Source organism: Neomonachus schauinslandi, chromosome X (assembly GCF_002201575.2).
Source record: "Neomonachus schauinslandi chromosome X, ASM220157v2, whole genome shotgun sequence".
In the NCBI taxonomy this organism is placed as follows: domain Eukaryota; kingdom Metazoa; phylum Chordata; class Mammalia; order Carnivora; family Phocidae; genus Neomonachus; species Neomonachus schauinslandi.
This window is the reverse complement of record NC_058419.1, coordinates 12,843,540-12,864,327: the sequence shown is the minus strand read 5'-3', so window position 1 is coordinate 12,864,327 and position 20,788 is coordinate 12,843,540. Positions and strand designations below refer to the sequence as shown.

The 20,788-nt window shown below is 39.2% G+C and overlaps 1 protein-coding gene across 1 annotated transcript in view; it reads right to left on the bottom strand.

The window, feature by feature from the left end:
* MCF2 (MCF.2 cell line derived transforming sequence) overlaps positions 1-20,788 on the bottom strand; it is a 66,205-nt gene that overhangs the window by 16,860 nt on the left and 28,557 nt on the right. Inside the window, exons 9-19 of the mRNA XM_021684959.1 lie at positions 18,439-18,558; positions 16,095-16,286; positions 14,951-15,142; positions 13,478-13,649; positions 12,148-12,195; positions 8,548-8,585; positions 5,673-5,761; positions 4,443-4,509; positions 3,622-3,737; positions 3,438-3,507; positions 1,322-1,414 (exon numbers count right to left, since the gene is read on the bottom strand). Coding sequence (XP_021540634.1) covers positions 1,322-1,414; positions 3,438-3,507; positions 3,622-3,737; positions 4,443-4,509; positions 5,673-5,761; positions 8,548-8,585; positions 12,148-12,195; positions 13,478-13,649; positions 14,951-15,142; positions 16,095-16,286; positions 18,439-18,558 — 1,197 coding nt within the window. The remainder of the gene's footprint in view (positions 1-1,321; positions 1,415-3,437; positions 3,508-3,621; positions 3,738-4,442; positions 4,510-5,672; positions 5,762-8,547; positions 8,586-12,147; positions 12,196-13,477; positions 13,650-14,950; positions 15,143-16,094; positions 16,287-18,438; positions 18,559-20,788) is intronic.

Here is a 20,788-nt window from a genome sequence, read left to right as displayed (position 1 = left end):
TGGGTGGGTTTTTTGTGGAGTATGAAATTGTTCTTAAACTGACTGCAATAATGGTTGCACAACACTGTGGATATAGTAAAACTACTTAATGGCACATTTGGAAAGGGCAAATTATTTGGTATTTTCATTACATCGCAATAAAGCCGTTACAAAAAAAATTAAATGGGCATAAAAGTATTTTTAAAAAGGGAGAGAAAGGGGGCACTGGGTGGCTCAGTTAAGCATCCAACTCTTGATTTTGACTCAGGTCATGATCTCAGGGTCGTGGGATCGAGCCCCCTATCAGGCTCTGTGCTCAGTATGGAGTCTTCTGGGAATTCTCTCTCTCTCCCCCTCTGTGCCTCCCCCTGCTCACACGCTCACACTCTCTCTCTCTCTCTCAATAAATAAATAAATAAATAAATAAATAAATAAATAAATCTTTATAAAACGTTTAAAATGGCAAATTAAAAAAAAAAAAAAAGGTGAGGAAAGAGAAGGCTCTCCGAAAGCCATGCCGCTATACATAACAGGATGGATGCCTCTCCCTCTGGAGAGCAGAAGAACGGATGTTTATCTGAAAAGAGTGAAACAGAAGGCCTTTGAGCTGGGGAATAGCAGATCTAGTTGAAGACAGAGTACCATACTGAAAGCAAAGAGATTACTTGAATATTTATGCAGCCAATTAAAGACTCCCAGCCTTTTCCCCCAGCTTGGCTACCAGAACACTGACAACCAGATCCTTATTCACCAGGAAGCTCAGTGGGAGCTCTGCTTCTCTCCCTCCACCCCTCCCCCTGCTCATGCAGGCGCTCGCTTGCTCGCTCTCAAATAAATAAGTCTTTAAAAATAAATAAATAAAATTTAAAAAAATTAAAAATTAAGTGAGTAAAAAAGACAATTGCAAGAAAAACGAAAGGGATGGAAAAGCAACCATCTTATACCACACGATTCATCTGAGCATAGGAATTACATAGTCTTAATAATTTAACACCATATATCTATATAACTAAACTTATAACCATAGTGGATGTTTTGGAGGAAAAGAAGTATGTGTATGTGTCCAGTGGTGAGGCAGAGGCAGTGAAGAGGGCTAAAGTAGCAATATAAACATGTTTTTTGGAAACATGGAGGTAAATACCAAAGGAAGTAGCTAAAAGAACTGAAAGTGATTGCCTCTGAGAAGCAGCATATATATTTGTGCGCATGTGCGTGTTTTGCAGCAGGGTCAAATTGTTCTTTGATCTGTATTGTATATAACCGAAAGTAGAAAAGGAATTTATAAGAAATACCCCAGTATCTTCCAGAAGGAGTATATCCAATACCTGAATAATTACTATACCTGGAAAAATGCGCATTCTGAATACTTCTTCCAAATTGCCTCTGATCTGGGTTTATTCTGACAGTATTTTGCATACATCTGAAAATCATCTTTCTGTGATAAAAAACAAATTCAAATGTATTATCAATTTGTGAATATGTACTTTTCTTATCAAGAAAGGCTGAACAAGAATGAGTGGGGCCAAGCATTATAGGGAATGTGGCCTGAAGGACCTGCCACACTGGAGCCCTCTTTGTATTCCAAGAAAAGCATGCCCACCAGACTGAGTAGAGGGACACATAATTATCCCAGTAATTCCCTAACTTTCACTTACCAAGTCTGAGAGTTAGAGAGAGAAAAACCTTTTCCGAACTATAAAAACAGACGAATTTTTCTCATAATTATGAGCTAACAGGTTACAAAGAAACATGCTCTTTCCACGCTACTAGTCTCTCAGTTCCCTACTGAACAAAGCTGGAGCTAACTTCCAAGGTCCTTGATTCATCACTGGGGTATCATCATCATATTATAACCCCAGTAGGCATCTGCCCATGCTATTCTCTCTGCTTGGAATCATCTCTCTCTGACCCTCATCTACTGGGCTACCTCCTACTCACTCTTTAACATCCTTCTCATGAGTCGTCTCTTCTAGAAAGCCACCATTTATACCTCCAGTCTGCATAAGATGCCCCTCTTCTTGGCTCCTACAGGATCCTTTGTATATCCTTGACATAGCACAACTCACACTGAATACAATTATTTTTCCCCCTTTTTCTGTGGGAACAGTCTTGGTCTTGCTATCCACAGTGCCTAGCACAGTGCTTGGTGTATAGTAAGCGTTCAGTAGATGGGTACTGAATGAATGAACATTATCAATAGGCATTTACCAAACCAACAGTGGTTGCCAATAACTCTGCTCACCTTATGAGAGATACAAAGATATATAGGATACGGACCTTGCCTCAAAGAGTTTTTCATCTGGTTGAGAGACAGAATTCACAAATATGTGTCAAAATGCATAGCAGGGGCGCCTGGGTGGCTCAGTCGTTAAGCGTCTGCCTTCGGCTCAGGTCATGATCCCAGAGTCCTGGGATCGAGCCCCACATCGGGCTCCCTGCTCCGCGGGAAGCCTGCTTCTCCCTCTCCCACTCCCCCTGCTTGTGTTCCCTCTCTGGCTGTCTTTGTCTCTGTCAAATAAATAAAACCTTTAAAAAAAAATGCATAGCAAATATAAAATCCCCAATGAGTAGCACAGACATTAAGTACTACACAAGTCCAAAGGAAAGAGACTGGTGTTGCTTAGGGAAGTCAGGGAAGAATCTGGCTATCACTCAAATGTGTTTAAAGTTAGAATATATTGAGAAATGTAATGACAAATAGTTTCTTCTTCACCTTATTGTATTCTGAGTCCACTAACACTCTCTGGGATAAGACATCTATTCGGAAGCTTTCAATGACCACCATTATCAAATTGACTCTCAAATCAAGATGGAACTGACTTTTTAGGAAGAGGAGGAAATAGATAAGCAGAGAACAGTCTAAGAAAAAATTCTAATGGAGGAGAGGTATGATTACAAAGTCTGGGAAGTCAATTGTGCTAAGCGTTCTCTTGAGACATGGAGAAATGAGCCTCTCTGAATGATCTCATAGAATAAAAAGAACAGACAGCCCTCTGTTTCACAAAGTTCCTGTGACAGATACCCTGGTGCTGAAAGCCAGACTACGTTTGAGGCTAAGCCTTTACACGTATTCAAGGGGAATGCCAAGGCATCTCTGAGGCTAAAAATTAACCAAACCAAGAATGGTTATGCGAAGGTGATTCCAAGTCTCACATCTTCCTAGCCAGGATGGTCCCTGGACTCCTGGGATCACCCAAAGGTCAGTGGTCACAAGCTGAGCCATTGAAGCATTTGATACCACGGAAGACAATGGCCATTTGCATGCTCTGGATACTTCACTGCATCAACTTCTGTAACAAAACTTGGTCTAACATTAAATACTTGCTGGAGTGAAACATAAACAAAAACATAAAGACATAAAAAAACAATACCTACTTTGTCTCTAAATCTGGTCCTATAAAATGAGCTGCTATTTTAGTGGCCCATATTTATATATTTTAAAATAATAATTAACAAACCCTTTCCAGGAAACAAGGTCCCACTCTTTCTGGAGCGTCAATGCAATTTTCCAGACTGTTCAAGAAAATGCTGTAAAAATTTCAGAGAAAAAAATGAGATAATTTTATGTGAAATATAATAAATTGGTCAATAGCCCTTTAAATAATAGGATGAAAAAGAAAATTCAATTCAGTGATTACATACTTGTTATGGAATTCATATATTTCTGCCATATTTCCAAAGAGAATATCCTTTTTATTTCTCAGGAGAGGTGGCATAAGATCAAACATCTCAGGATTATCCATCTCCGCTCTATAGCCCTACCCAAAATAAATACATTTATTCATTTAAAAAATATTCACATTAACATTTGTTTGGGCCACCAAAGCCACAGATACAGCAGAATGTATAGGGGATGAGTAGGTAAAGCTGTTGGTAATTTTAATAATCAAATCTTCCAGTACCCAAAGTTATCCATTAAAAAAAATTTTTTTTTAAGAAAGCAAGACAAGGGAATCATGGTTCCCCACTCAATAGGTAGAATAAAGTGACTCTCTGGCCTTCAGAGTAGCTTATAGTGTAGGAAACAAAACAGAAACCAAGCATGAAAAAAATACATTACAGGTCATTAACCTCTCCTCAAACTGGCAATACATGTTTAGGTTTTTCAGACCAAATCAATATTATGACATTTGTATCAAATGACTGTTTTACTCCTACTTTTAGTTCTTTACATCACAATCTCTAAATAGCACCCTGGGAATAATTATAACAATCTGCTGGATCCTTAAGAGAACAGCTTATCTCTTCTATAATAAAATCTGGGTTCCACAATTCTCACTACTGAGGGAGAAGCTGAACATGCACATTTCACACACACGCAGACTCAAACAGTGGGAGAAGTACCTACTGCTGGTGTATGACAATCAAGGAAGCAGATAGCAAGAGAAAACTCAACACCTCCTACTGAATGTAGCAGGAGAACATTTGGGCAGAGATGGGAAAATATCATTTGAGTCACTTACCAACAAAACAGTAAACAGCTCGCGAACATACACCCTCTCTGTCTGTATCAGTTCATTTAGGACATGGCTAAAGTGAAAAGACAATATTTATCAGTTATTTTGTTGCTTTAGAATTTTATTATGACCTTTCAATCATTCTCATTATAAATTGTCCAACGTAAAAATGGTTAATGTGTAGGAACTATCAATGGTTTTGGTTTTATCAACAAAATACAAAATTAATTGTATGGTTTCTAGAATAAGTACCACCCACAAGACTCTAAAATACATTTAGAAGAAAGGAAATGGGGCTCAGGGCTTATTTTTAAATGAAAAAAAAAAAAAACACTTTATTTCTATCTCACTAAGCTTAAGAATCAATTTACTGGGCACCTGGGTGGCTCAGTTGGTTAAACATCCAACTCTTGGTTTCAATTCGGGTCATGATCTCTGGGTTGTGGGATCAAGCCCCGCCTCGGGCTCTGCACTCAGTGGAGAGTCAGCTTGAGATTCTTTCCCCTCCTCCCTCTCCCTCTGCTCCGCCCCCCACCACTCTCACTCTTAAAATAAATAAATTAAATCGGTTTTTTTTTTTATTTGTGGGGTTTTTTTCCTTCTTACCACTGAGCTGTAAGAGTTGTTTTTTTTTAAGGTTGGTTTTATTTATTTATTTATTTATTTATTTATTTATTTATATGAGAGAGAGAGAGTGCAAGTGGGGGAAGAGGCAGAGGGACTCTCAAGCAGAATCTCAAGTAGACTGAGCACAGGGCCTGACGTGAGGTTTGATCTCACAACCCTGAGATCGTGAGCCGAGCCACAATCATAAGTCAGTCACTTAACTGACTGAGCCACCAGGTACCACAAATAAAATCTTAAAAAAAGGTGAATATTCTTATGTCTAGAATAGTAACATAATTATATAAAAGTAAACATTCATAAAATAACATTTTATATCTACATAACCCTTATAGTTTTTGAAACATCTGTCTCATTCACTTTTACCTCTTTTACAAAAGAGAAAATGAAGATTCTGGAAAACTCTAGTTAATTTTTGAGTCACACAAACAGAGCATAGGTTAGCCAGCTCTAATTCTAGGACTTCTGACACCTCATCTAGTGCTCCTTTCATCAACCTAACAGAACCCCATTTTGTGATTTCAAAATCCAAGCACATTCGCCTTCAACACGGAATCAGAGATTCCTACTGGTAGATGTGTATATGAGTATATGTCAACAAAGAAAAGATACTTCTGTAAAACATCCAAGCTATTGTCATTGTCCAAACTGGAGGATTGACCAGAACTTCTCTTCTCCCGACAACCATGCACCACTTCAATCTGAAATGATGAAAATAAAAGTTAAATTAGCATCTATGTAAGTATAATTCTTCTTGAAGAAAATCTAGCTCAAATTAAGTTTTCTCTAGGTCCTGTGTAGATAACTTGAAAACACCAGGATTATTTTTTTCAGGAATGACTTTGATATGTACTGGTAAAAAAAAATCTGTACTGGTAAAAAATTATTATAAAATTATTTGAGGGGTGCCTGAGTGGCTCAGGCATTAAGCGTCTGCCTTCGGCTCAGGTCGTGATCCTGGGGTCCTGGGATCGAGCCCCACAGCGGGCTCCCTGCTCAATGGGAAGCCTGCTTCTCCCTCTCCTGCTCCCCCTGCTTGTGTTCCCTCTCTCGATGTCTCTGTCAAATAAATAAATAAAATCTTAAAAATAAATAAATAAATAAAAATCATTTGAGTTGCCAAAGAGGACGGATTTAAGATACTAATTAGAATTTATTTTACACATGGGGCGCCTGGGTCGCTCAGTCGGTTAAGCATCTGACTCTTGATTTCGGCTCAGGTCATGATCTCAAGGTCGTGGGATTGGGCTGGGCGTGGAGCCTGTTTAAGATCCTCTCTCTCCCTCTCCCTCTGCCCCTCCCACCACCTTCCCCCAACCCCCACTCGAGCTCTAAGAAAAAAATAATTTATTTTACACACTAAATAATGTCTCATTTATTTGGCACTTTGGGGAGGTGAGGTTAATTTGTAAAACGTTGAGTTTCCAGATAACTAAAGTTTACTCATTGAAGGAAAAAACCCAGCTTTTTAACCTTAATGATTTTTGATGGAAATTTTCTAGGAAATATTACATGAATCCTTGAATTCTTTAACCAAGGATACACAACATCATTGACTCTCTAATGCTTCAGTGGTATCATCAGGAACATGAATGATGTGATAAAAATCTGATGATACACCCCAGGGCTAATAACATGTGGGTAACTAACTGTCTATTCTTTCTTAAAATGTTGATCTCTGTCTCTGCTCTCTGCCACATGTCAGTTTTTGCTACAAGTAACTTCCCTGGTCCTAAACCACTGTCTTATTTTGAAGGCTCTACAGGACTTGGACTGGCCTACTGAGTCAACTACATGAGACTTGTGGTGGTTATTTGTTCTTCAGAAGCGTTAAAATTATTTTCCAGGGATCCTGGCTGTATTTGGACTTGAGCCAGCAAAATGCCTGAACTCCAAGTAAAGGTAGTATTACTTTGTCACAAGTAGAACCCAAAATGAAGTATGAGATCTGTCAGCTAAAATGCATTTCCACAAAATATTACAAACACATGTGGAAAGGGACAAACATTTATTGACTATTTCCTATACATTGTGCAGGCACAGTTGTAGGTACTTAACACAAATCATTGTATCCAATCTTCCCAGCATTTGAGCAAGCTATGGCATACTTATCCTCATTTTACATATGGGAAAACTGAGGCTCAGAGAGGTTTAGCAACCGGGCCCAGGTCACATACCTAATAAGTGATGAAACAGAGTCAAGCCCGTGGTGTGCTACCATTATGCTCCCTCTTTTTAAGACTATGCTTTGATTCATTCTATCTGAATGTACCGACTATCATCATTTTACTACTATAACTAAGACTGATAATGGTGCATACTTCTTCACTCATCAGATAGGTATGTATCATTTATTCCTAACAGGTTTCTGAAATACAAGTTTGGAAAGTTTCAAAACATAAATTTATACTTGTAAATGCCTAAGGGTTGTGCAAATTGACTTGAATTGGAAGAACGTGTGCATTTTGGACCTCGGTTCACTAGCTACAAATCTCACCAAGAAAATGTACAAGAGCCACAGCCTCCTATTTCCCCCTGGGATATGTAAACGAATAAATCCACATAGAGGAACGTTAGGGTGCCATGAGTGGAAACTGGAACCGAAAGGCCCGTAAGACTATGGAATTTGGTATTCAGCCTGTTTCCTTCTTGAAAACAGAAGTTGTGGCTGTACAACAGGCCATTCACTAGCCTGCTCACAATGGTATACAACATGAAGAACGCTACCATATGCCACGCTTTTATTCGAAATACTTCCCAAATATTATTTTATGTTTACATGAACTCTATGATGAGGGTGATCTGTTATTATCCCCATTTTATAGATAAGGAAATGGAGTTCCAGAGAACTTACCCTAGGTTATATAGCCAGTAACTGATGGAGTTGGGATTAAAAGCCAGGTAGTCACTATCACTGCTATACTGTAACCACTTGGAGATATATGTTCTTGTCCTTATTTACCATCAGGAAGACACAAGGAAAATGTAGGGCCCTACAGTGATGATGAGGCTACTCTCTGCAGATACCAGAATATCATGGACAACTAAGAAGGAGTCTTGTATCAATCAAGAAACGAATAGATGTCTTTTTTGAGTCCAGCGTATGGACCATTAGAACCTGTCCTTTGTCCATGTCTTATACTTACAGGAATGTAATCAGTTATGAAAGAAACCTCCTTTTGTAGAAAGATGCAATACTTATTTAAGTTTATTGAGGTGGAGTGGGGGGAAAGAGAAGCTGGGACTTATAGATGTTTTACGGAAATTAATTCTGAACTTGAGCCAAGACCTGAGAAACTGCTCATACACCTGGGGATATGCCAGGACTGCAATTAGACACAATGCAGCAACAGCTTTTTCTTTTAGATTAAACAGGCTTCCGAACGTACAATATTGGTTTAGTGGATTAAAAATATGGTTTCAGCCTCCATACCAATTCTGCAACTACAGCCATAAAGCTAATTTTGAATTAATTAATGGTATTTACTTTTAAGTTGCTCTCATTTTGTCTCCAACTCTTCTTTCCTGGTAGAAAAATATGAAAGAGGAATTTCAAGCCAGAATTAAAATCAATACTTTTAATTAAAACACATGCATGTTTATTAAATAGAGAGCTATGAATATTCTAACATATTTATATTAGTATTTTTAAATCACACTATACAAAACAGTTGACTGGTTAGATTCATCTATATGATTTCAACTTCTTATTGAGCATCCACTTTGCTACGTCTTCACACATTCTCTGACTCATCAAAATTCCACATGATTGCCAAGCGAGCATGAAGGTGTTAGTATTTGTAATTATCTGCAGATTTTGTGTTCATTTTGACACATAAGCATTTAATCAGATTGTAGCTCACTAACTAACTGTATCCAAAAGAGTTTGGAAAAACATCTGTATTTAACTAATGACTACATGCCAGGCAGTTCTAAGCCCTACACACCCATTTTGGTTTTTAATCCTCAAATCAACTCTAACAGATAGTACTATTTCTATCCCCATTTCATAGATAAGTAAGTAAGGTTAGTGTCTTGTCCAAGAAGCAGAGGTAGTGTTCAAATCTGCATAGTCTACTTTCAGAATACGTGCTTCTCACAACTACATGAAACTCTGAAGCATATTAAAATGCTAAAAAACAACTTCATCAAAATTCTAAGCTTTAATCTTTCTGTTCTTCCTGTTTCATCTCTCCTTTTTTTTTTTAACATGTTGAAAGTGAAGTTATCTGTATTTTTTTTAAAGTTTATTTATTTGTTTTTAGTAATCTCTACACCCAATGGGGGGCTCAAACTTACGACCCAAGATCAAGAGTTGCATGTTCTTCCGGCTGAGCCAGCCAGGCACCCCTCCTTTTCTTTGTTTTGTCTTTCTGTTCTATTTACAGTGGGTGAGCCCCTATATTATTAAGCAAGGAGTCCAAATGTTCCTACAAACCCCAGGGCATGGTCCAGTGCAAGACCAGGTCATTTGAGTTCCTTATCTTCAGTGCTGCTAAAAAAGGCTGCCACCCACACAGGCTGCAGGGGTCTCTTCTCTCTCTGGAAGAAATATACTTTTTGCCCTTTCTTCCTTGGCAGGAACCACTGCAAGGCACACTCCGGGAAAGGCTACGCTGTTAGGTTCTCTAAATTTTATACTTCACTTTCATTATTTAAAAATACATTTTAGGGGCCCCTGGCTGGCTCTTCAGAAGAGTGTGCGACTCTTGATCTCGAGGTCATGAGTTCGAGCCCCACATTGGATGTAGAGATTACTTTACATAAATAAACTTTCTAAAAAAAAAGTAAAAATAAAAATGTATTTTATAGGGGTGCCTGGCTGGCTTAGTCAGGAGCACATGCAACTCTTGATCTCAGGGTCATGAGTTCAAGCCCCACGTTTGGGGTGGGCCTACTTAAAATACATATATATATATATATATATATATATATATATTTTTATGTATAGAACATAGCATAACATATGGAGATGCTGAATCACTATGTCATATACCTGAAACTAAAGTAACATTGTGTGTCAACTATACTCAAAAAAAAGTTAAAAATATATATATTTTATATACAAGCTTTATGTTTATAGCATAGTATATATAAATATGTAAGTTAGACTTAGTGGCAACTTACCACATAAAATCAATTTCTCAATGAACACTGATGTTCACCACTTTAAAGACACCTGATACACAGAGATCCAAACTTATTTATAAAGGTAACTGAGGGAGCCTTACTAATTAGCTTTACTAGTTAATTCTTTGCAACTACATTAAAAGATAAAAAAAGGAATATATACACAACTCATGAGGAATGCAGCTTTTTTGAATTAATTAATGGTATTTACTCATTTTGGTAAGGTAGAGAAATTCATTCTTTCAACAACATAAATAGATACATGAATAATGGTGCTGGGGATACAAACATGAACTGCACACAGGCCCTGTCCTCATAGAGTTTCCAGTCTAACAAGAGAGATGGAAAGCAGGCAACTACACGAAAGCGGTGAAGACACATGGCTGGACTTGTTACCTCACAGCACGGTCGCTCAACCAAACTGGGCGCCAAGGAGGAGAGGCAGGAAAGAAAAGCTTCCGTGAAGGAAGAGGACTAGGGACAGGAAATCTGCTAGAGGAAAAGAAGCCAGCAAAGGGGAAAGGGAGAGGGAAGGAAATAGTGTCCCAGAGAGAGAACAGTAAAGTCTGATGGGCAAGGCGAGTAGAGGCATGTGAAAGGGAAAGTGGGGAGACAGGGAGACCGCTGCGGTTGTCAAGGCAACAGATGACATGAGCTTGGATTAAGGACTTGGCAGTGAGCAACAGCAGTGGGGATGGAAAGAAGCAGATTTTGTGACTGGTTAAAGGTGGGGCATGAGTGCAAAGGGGAAGCCAAGGCCCCCAGACTGGGACGACCGGGGGGGAATCAGAATACTATTCACTGAGATGAGGAACAGAGGAAGAGGGGACGATTTGCAGGAGAGGCTATCAGGCTGGGCTATGTGGAGTCTGAGTTGCCTATAGGAAATTCAAGGAGGCAAATTGTAAATGGAGCTCTGAAGCTTACGAGAAAGATGCAGACTAGAGCTACAGATTTAGGAGCTCAAACCACATTTTACCCCTCACAATGTTCTTTGCTAACTTCCCTCTGTATTAAGTATTAATTCAGGGGTTAAGCGACTGACTCTTGATTTTGGTTCAGGTCGTGATCTCAGGATCGTGAGATCGAGCCCCGCATGGGGCTCTGTGCTCAGCGTGGAGTCGGCTTGAGATTCTCCCCCTTTGCCCCTCCCCCCGCTTGCACTCTCTCCCACTCTCTCCCTCTCAAATAAATAAAATCTTTAAAAAAATTAATTCAACAAATATTTATTGCGTCCTGCTAGTTGCCAGGCACTGTGCTAGATATAGGATTCTGTTTGATGCAAATTAATAAAAATAAACAAACAAAAACAAACAAACAAAACCAGTTTGACTTACTGCATGAAAGATTAACACAATCTGATTTGACCAAATCTTATATATTTGGCTTAGCAATTAAGTCTTGAAGAATTATTTAGACCTGATTGTTATAATCCCCATTACTCACAGAGCAATGAGGTAAAAAGAAACAATGTAGCATAAATGATGTTTTGGTTTACTTTAGAAACCACGATAAATAATGGGTGAAATCATTTATCCATCCATATCATCTATTCAGTCAGCTGTCTTCTTCCACATAAATACATTAGACAGTCTTAAACTGAAGAAAATTCAAGCTGCTCCCAACAAATGGTTGTACTGTGGTAGACACAAGAGTCTCTAAAATGAAAGAAAGCTTGATTTATTTTAACATAGCCAATTGTTTTCCTTGGTTTCTTTTTATGGGTGGTCATTTGATGAGATTAGAGTTTAGAAGCATAAGCTACTTTTCAGATAGTCATTTTCCAAGGTAAGTTTAATGCTGGGAGAATACGGATGATTATTACAAAAAACAGGGAGAAAGTTAATTGTGGGCAAAATTCAAGAATGAATTGCTGCTGGTTTTAGATGTCAAACTGGTTTTTCACATGGACACAAACTCAGAAAATGTACCGAAGAAAAGTAATAAAGATGGGTACCTTGGGAAAAAAGTTTACATGCTTGAAAGAAAGAGTATCCAACTCCCACTGCAGAAAAAAAGTGTAATGCCATTAAATAAGAATACGGTAAGGTTTTTTCCTCTTTGTCTTCACAGCAACCCTTTCAAGTCACTAGGCATTATTGGTCCTATTTTACAAACAAGGAAACTAGGCTAAAAGAGGTTAAGTGAACTGCCCCAGGTCACACAGCCGATAAACAGAGCCAGACATCTAACTGTGCCCTGTCCTCTGCTAAGGAATATAAACCTATCCTATTTTTATTCCCATAGCTGTGGCTCTGTAGCCCTTTATTGGTTTTTTGGGTTGTTTTATTCTTTTGCCCTGTATCTTCTTAGTCAATATTCTTCACTTACGGCACTGTTCATAGTTTCATTTGTGAGTATATTTTTATATTTAATAACTATTAACTACATAACTTCTAGCGTCCTAGCTGAGTGACATGCTTTCGTCACCTCATTTTCATATGATCCATGTGGGGACCTGACCGAGGTTTTTATGCTCCTTATGCTTGATTCAAGCTTTCTCCGAATTTCAAAGCACTTCCCATATATTAATGAGGTCTCTGATCCTTCAGATCAGACAGACAAAATTTAGTTCCATGTTCACCCGTTCAACTAACTTAGGGCCCCAAAGGTCAAATTACTCTCCCCTAAGAGGCCCTGGCCCCAGAGGCAGCTCAAGGGAAACTTTGGGCAACAGAATCATCTTACTTCCAGATTAGTTCACCACCACAGTCAGGATAGCTATTTTATCCTACAGAATGTAGAAAGGAAATGGATATCACATGGTTAAAACTAGTCTACAAAGATTAAAACCAGAAAATGGACTCTAACTGTTAATTACTAGCAAAATTACTCTGTTTACCTGCACTTACTTAGAAAAGGCAATCCATTCTATTACCTAAGCCATTCACTTACTAGAAGCTAATAAGAACCAAGTAATAATCTATCCACGTAAGTAGTAAATATGTGTGCGTATGCACACGCATACCCGTGTGTACCAGATTCATATGCTTTCCTCCACCTGCAGAAGAAAGGGGTGGGCTTGATGCCTGTAAAATGTTCACGCTCGTTGCAAAGTTGGGCCATTCAGTCCAGACTGTCCTCATTCTGTACTACACTACGTTACTATGTTTTACTGTCATACAATAATCTTGACCATGACTCCTGCCTTGTGCAACAGAGTGTAAACGTGACCAAAGATGCTTAAATAAAATTTCAATTTATCAGGACTGAAGAATGCGTTCAGTATTTACATCAAGAGTAACAGACAACAGCAGGAAAAGAAGAGTGAACGTAAGATACTTTACCATGTTTAGGTGAAAACAATGATGCTCTAGATCTCATCAAATTGTCAGAAGTAGGTACCACAAACTGGACTGGCTTCACATGCCTGTCCGTCAGGTTCTTGAAACCGGCTTGTTGGTTCTCAAACACACTTCGGATGTGTTCAAGCTTCAGTTGTACAGTCTGCATTTGAACCTGCAGGTTGCACGAGACTTCTGTGAAATACTTTCTGAATTGAGGTCATTACAAATCTTATGACATCTCTCAGACCCAGACGGTCAAAAAATTAATTTAGAGTTTAAAATAGAACTAGAAAAAATTAGGAAAGCAACAGAAAACAGATGGATGCACTACCTTCACATGGTCATAAAACCAGAGGATCTCAACCAAAACAACTCAAAGAAATTGATCAAGCAGTCATGAAATAGGTCACTGTCTAAAGTGCGTTATCCATCATGGCTGGAAGGAGTAAGGGCTGGAAAAGGAGGCACGTTTAGCACAAGAAAGCCACCAGTTAAGCACTGTCAGAGCAGTGTGTGATGTGTTAGCCTGCAGGACGTTCTACAGTTCTCTGTGTGGTGTAAAAAGCTCCTCCTAGACCCTCCTAGATGATTTGAGGCAGTTAGAGATTCGCTTGGTTGCTTCCAGAGAAATCACTTGGTTGTTGTGGCCACGTTTCTGATTTTCTGGGGTGTCCCCTAAGATCTGCAGCTAAGCATGGTTTTAGATCCTCTTCCAAACTTAAGAGTCAACTACACATTTTGGCAACAAATAGCATCACAAAATCTCTTAACTACAACGTAGTGAGAGTGCTTCATGACATCTCCAACAGGGTGGTACTGCAGTAACCCGTAGGTCTCTACCTTGTTAATACCAACGTCTGCTTGCACCCTGCCCCCAAGAAGCCCCAGATCATTTCTTTATCCCTTCAATCTCAAACTCAGTAGGAAAGCCAGATGTGTGTCCACACAGCATCTGTTGGTAGTAACTTCAGCAGAAAGACAAGACATTTGGAGTAGAATGCTCTTGACAAGGGCCCAGTATTGTCCTAAGATAGCTTTAGCCCCTTCTCTAAGGATGCACAGAACGATGTATATGTAAGAACTCCTAGTACGTGAAAAGAGTTGAAAAATAATGGCATCACAGCTCAAAGAGGATTTATTCTTCATTATATAGCAAGCATAAAGCATTGGGATGCTTTTTTTAAAAAGTCTATTTATTTTTAAGTAATCTCTACACCCAACGTGGGGCTCAGACTGGGGACCCCGAGATCAGGAGTCACATGCTCTACCAACTGAGCCAGCATGACGCTTCAAGCCTTTGTATTCTCTGAGGCTTACCAGAGGTACTAATATCATGCCTCATCCTTAAGAGAAGCATGTAACTGCAATTTGACATCAAGTCAGCTGTGAAGTAGTAAAACTCTTGCCAACACTACTGGAATTACAGTTTTAAAAACATTTGTTCACTTGAAAAAAAAAAAAAACACCTCTTACCTTGAGTTCAGGAGATAAAATTACATCAAATTCATACTGTAGGGTATCAGGATCATAATTTATAAAGGGCAAAGCCATCTCAAGAAAGTTTTCAATGTCTCGGAGGGCTTTCTGAGCATCTTCTTTAGACTGAAACTTATCTATTTCCTGATTAGCTAGAAGGCATTCTCCTTCATCACAGCACTGACGAGCCTGATGAGCAAATCACACAGACACACACACACACACACACACACAAAACCCATGAATGAATAAATAGAAATATATTTGTCGTTTAGGAGTGTTTACCAGCCCTGGCTTCTGTGAATCAGAGTTGTTTTCAGAGCTGTTAAAAATAAAGATATCTGGGTTCTGCCCCCAGAAATTCCGATTCAGTAGCTCTGGGCCCTAAGCCAGGCATTTCGATTTCTGCAGAGCTTCACAGGTATTTCTGAAGCACAGCCAAGGCTGGGAAGCACTGTACTTGTTTCATAACAAGGAATTCATTCTGCAGTGAAGAGTCTGACCATTCTCTCAACACTAACACTTCAGCTGCATGCTATTTTTTCCCCAAATCAATAAGTGAAATATGAAATGCCTCGCAAAACATAAAGTGTAATATAAATGTGTAGTGACTGTCAAGGACAAGGATAAAAGTTTCCCTGCCAAAGAAGGAGATGTACAGATTAAAATGTTCATGTTCAGATAGGACGTCTGTAAATGGTATCCTCATTTTACATTCCACTTCCGAGGCCAGCTCTTCTCTTCACTGCCTAATTCTGAAAGGGGTCAGACCGCCAAGCCACGGAGCACTATCTTCCCGTCACTGTTGAATTTCTTATTGCGGTAACTATGAAGCATGGGAGGAGTTTCTGGCTTTAGCAAAATGCCTCTAGGGCTTTGAAAAGTGTGCTGCCTGCAAACTATCACCAGAGGAGAGGATTCAGAGACGTACCCGAAACCGAAAGGAAGCCATCCCAACCAGAAGCCAAAATTCTTACAATACTTGACTTGCCACGAGTACTGCAAAGGTACGTGGATTAAATGAATGTCATCAGAGCCAATCCTTCAACGTCTTACAAATGTAATTCCAAAGCTCTCCCAGACAGACCTTTACCCTGTAACCTCTAAGAAAAAAAAAATGATCTTCTTGCTCAGACACTACCTGCTGTAGGAGTTTGTGCATTTTGAAGATCCTGCTGAGCTGTATCCTTTTGGCTTTGATCTCATTAACCAAAATATCAGAAAGGTAACGTAGTTCATTGCACCTCTGGCAGATCAAATCAAGGGCATAATGGTGATTTGCAGCAAGTCTGTGTCCGTGTAATATCACAAACCGGGCCTTTGCTAACAGATCCTAATTTTAAGAAAGAAGTAAGACAAGAACTGTATGATATCTGTTCAAATAGAGAAGAAACAAGAAAGTAATTGTGAAGCAAATTGGTTTAGCAAGGCACAGGGAGTGCCAAAAATACGATTTGATGTCATACTTCTGCGGGCTCTAAGAAAGCTTCCAGTCACAGTCATTAGTTACTGCAGTGACGCCATCAGAAACACACGTATTTCTGGCACCAGAAACAGAAAATTAACGAGCCCGCTCAGAGTGTGGATGAGGTTTGCTTCTCCTGGTATGTACAGATTTAGAACAGAACTGCATCTATCCAATGAGGTACACGGGGGCCAAAGGAAAGCTAACGGATTTCATACCATCTCAGCCTTGGAAATCTCATTAGTCATCATCTACCTGACTACTTTACATACCTGAAGTGAACACCACCGGGTCTCCAAGTCAAAGGGGATCTTAGTGGCCTTGCCCCCACTCTATCAACTACTGGCATCCCCCCTCCCACCCTGGTCCCCCACTTGCTCCCGACAGAGTGACTGAAATAAGAAGGTGGTCAGGAGTATCTGTCAAGGTAAAATAAGAAAAACTGAAACCCATAATGATAAAGTGACTAGCCTACCTAGCTGGCGGGAAACCCAGGGTTAAAACAGGGAGTTTTTTCTTCTTTTTTTAAATGGGTACAGTTTCAGATTTGCAAAATGAAAAATTTCGTTGTGGCAATCTGTTGCACAACAATGTGACTATAGTTAACACTACTGAACTGTATACTTAAAAATGGTTAAGAGGGGGGGCACCTGGGTGGCTCAGTTGGTGAAGCACCCGACTCTTGATTTTGGCTCAGGTCATAGTCTCAGGGTCCTGAGATCAAGGCCCGCATCAGGCTCTGTGCTGAGCGTGGAACCTGCTTGAGATTCCCTCTCTCTTTCCCTCTGCCCCTCCTCCCCCAGTTCATGCTCACTCTCTCTCCCTCCCACTTTTTCTCTCTCAAAAAAATAATGAAAAAAATGGTTATGATAGTAAATTTCATGTTATGTGGGGTTTTTTTTACCACAATTAAAACTAAAAAAAATTAAAAACAAACAAATAACCTCAAAGTCCCCTCATTTCCAAGCCAATTTGCCTTCTCTTTCTAGTATGCCACAGAGATTTATAAACTGCCCCACAGTCACAACAACCTACAAGCATAATTCTAGAACTGGTCACCACAACTGTGGCCTCTCAAATTTCACTTTTAGATGCTTACGGTATACCCATGAATCTATTTGTTTGCTGGGAATGCACCTTAAAAAACAATGGCCTTGCTCTCACATATAAGACAAAAGAGCAAAGCTAGTTTGTTAACTATTAAAACTATGAGTCCAAGCCTTTAAGACCAGCAAAATGATAATTGTTGGCTCTTTTGATCACTTATTATCTAATCACCTATCCCAGGTACTGTGCTAAGTGTTTTGTCTACAACATCTAAAAGAATCCTCATAATCATTCTGCAAAGTAAGTCACTTTATCCCCAATTTATAGATGAAGACATTAAGGCTTAGAAAATTTAATTTACCCAAGGTCACACAGCTAGTAAGACTAAGCAGATTTATCTGTCTGAATCTATGTTTGCTTCAACTGCACATCCACATGATGGATATTTAAGGAATTAAGCTCTTGTATATTTCCATCATTTCCAAGTACCAAATAGCATTCTTTATTTTAAGATTTTATTATTTACTTGAGAGAGAGAGAGCACGAGCAGGGGTAGGGGGAGAGAGAGAGAGGGAGAAGCAGACTCCCCAGTGAGCAGGGAGCCCGACATGGGGCTCGATCCCGGGACCATGAGATCCTGACCTGAGCCGAAGGCAGATGCTTCACTGACTGAGCCACCCAGGTGCCCCCCTCAAATAGCATTCTTGATAAGACAGTTTCTAGCTTCTTCAAAATGATTTACACCTTTGTTCCTAATGGTGGGCCTGAAACCATTCACATCATCATCTCAGAAGCCACCTATTACAACTACATGACTTGTCTGGCTCACATTGATCAGAAAAGAATACAGACCAGTATTATTAAACCAATTATACAGACTGTTGCTATGAAAGGTGGCCCATAAGGGTTGATACTACTGAAAACTATCAAAATGTAACTATTAGAATAGTGAACATCTGAGATGTAATCTTACCTGAGAATTTTCATCTAAGTTTTCCAACTTTTTTATTTTTTGTTTTACTTGACCTATGTTCCCTGTTACGTCTGCCAACTCTGCTTGTTGGTTTAACATAAGTTCGACTTCACTCACAAGCTATAAACAGGAAAAAAAAAAACAAGTCTTAAAAGCATACAAGGTATTAGGCATTTTCCCTTAATCCAGTTTGATAGGAAATGCTATAGGAAATGCTATTAAAAAAAATGCAACATGGAAAAATGGCACATGTGGAGAATACTTTGTTATTTTATTCCTAGAAATTGATATACTCTATTAAAATCTAACCTCCTAGATCTCAGTGTGTGCTTATGATATATATCACTATGTACATAGACTGGCAGGTATATGCGGACATGTACAGAAGCATATGCATGAGTATACACTTGCATATTATATTCCCAGGCTCTGTGGTCAGTGGTCCTCGGAACAAAGACCCTCTAGTAGTAATGAGCATACCTGGAACCCAGAAAAAGAAACCAGGGCTCCTCAGGCAAATGGCTGGTTCCCGGGCTAAGGCAGAGTAGGTACAAGATGAGCTTGGGATATCTCTTTATGCCAGAAAGTAAAGAAGTGATAACAACAAAAAAAGTCTGGACATGTCACAAGGACACAGTAGTCAGTCTGAAACACCAAAGAATTATAAACCATTACATAACTAGGAATTAATGAACCCCAAAATCAGATAAATAAAGAATCGGGGAGAAGGGAAGACTCTTGCGCCCAGCAGCACGCCTATGGGAACTGGGAAATATGGAGGGAACAATGGAGTTGGAAAGTAAAGACTGGTTGAAGCAAGCATCATAGTAAAGACTGGTTGAAGCAAGAATCACTAATTGATGCTAAACCTATGAAGAAATTTTGATAAGCAGCAAGATGTTTGCATGACCTTAAATTTTCTCCCCACCCATTTCCTACTAGTTACAAGTGGGAGGAAAGTAATAATACAGTGGAGAACTGGGTAATCAGAGTGCACATCAACAATGAGGGGCAGGTGGACCTCACTTACCACCAGATGCGATACCCTCAGAAGAACACATCACTTATATAGTATGCTTGCTGGGTACACAAAGATTAATCTAATCGTGAGAAAATGTCAGACAAATGGAAAATGAAGAACATCTTATGTGAAAAAAGAACTGGATTCTTCAAAAATGGCAGCGTCATAAAAGACAAAGAAAAGCTATGGAAATCTTCTAGACTAAAAGTGACTAGACATGACAACTTATGCAATACCCAACCCTCTAAGGCTGAATCCTGTACTGGCAGGGGAAGAAATGATAGAAATGACATTATTGAATCAATTGATAAAACTGGAATACCAACGGTAGGTCATAGAAAGTGCTGCATCATTGTTAACTGTACTAAATTTGCTAACTGTACTGTGGTTATGCAAGAGGATATTCCTATCCTGTATATTCAGAAATATTTCAAGTTTGAGAATATTCAAACTTTTCTGTATGGCTGGAATTTACAAATAAGATTTTTTTAAAGTTAAGTTCCTACATATATATAGAACCTATTTGCAGGTGACCATGAGACACAGATCACATCAGTGAAATTCCAATCCAAGGTCAACGACAACAACACTGATTAGAGGCAACAATGATTTGAAGAAACAAAATAGCTACAGGACAAGAATTTTGTCTGGGTACAAATTAACATATAAGTAGAGGCCCAATGGGTGTGTTTGGGAAGAGCGTGACTTTTGCATGTATTCGGTTGGGGAGGAGGGAAAGACACAAATATCTGGAAGGTCCGAGAGCAACTTGGCCTACTCTTTCCTTAAGGAAGGTTTCACAGAGAGCACCGCATTCCCAAATCTGCCGGCATCACAGAAGGCAAAGGGCTGGCAGGACCTGAGCCCCGTGTCCAGAACAAATGAAATACCAAGCATGTGAGAAAGTCATGGGTGGAAAACAGGCTGGCCACATGTGAGAGAGAAAAGCAGTGAGTTTTCCTTGGACCTCCTGGTAAAGTACTATGATAGAGACTGTGAGGAGCCTGACCATGTGTGATGTATTTTCCAGAAGCATCCAACTAGAAGGTACTTTTTTGTAACCTTTAAAATAATGTATAATTAGACACGATGCCGCTTCATACATCAGGCTTTTCATAGAAATAAATTACTGGATCCAAAAAAAAAATGTTTTTGTTACGTCGTATTAAATATAGTCAGTATAGGTATATGGTATTAAAAAAAAAAAATCAGGAAGGAAGTGGGTATTATTTCCTTGGAAAGCTGAAAGGAAATTTCAGGCTGAAAACATTTTATATGTAAAATAAATTACAATAATAAACATCAGGGTGAACGGCAACTTAGTCCTGT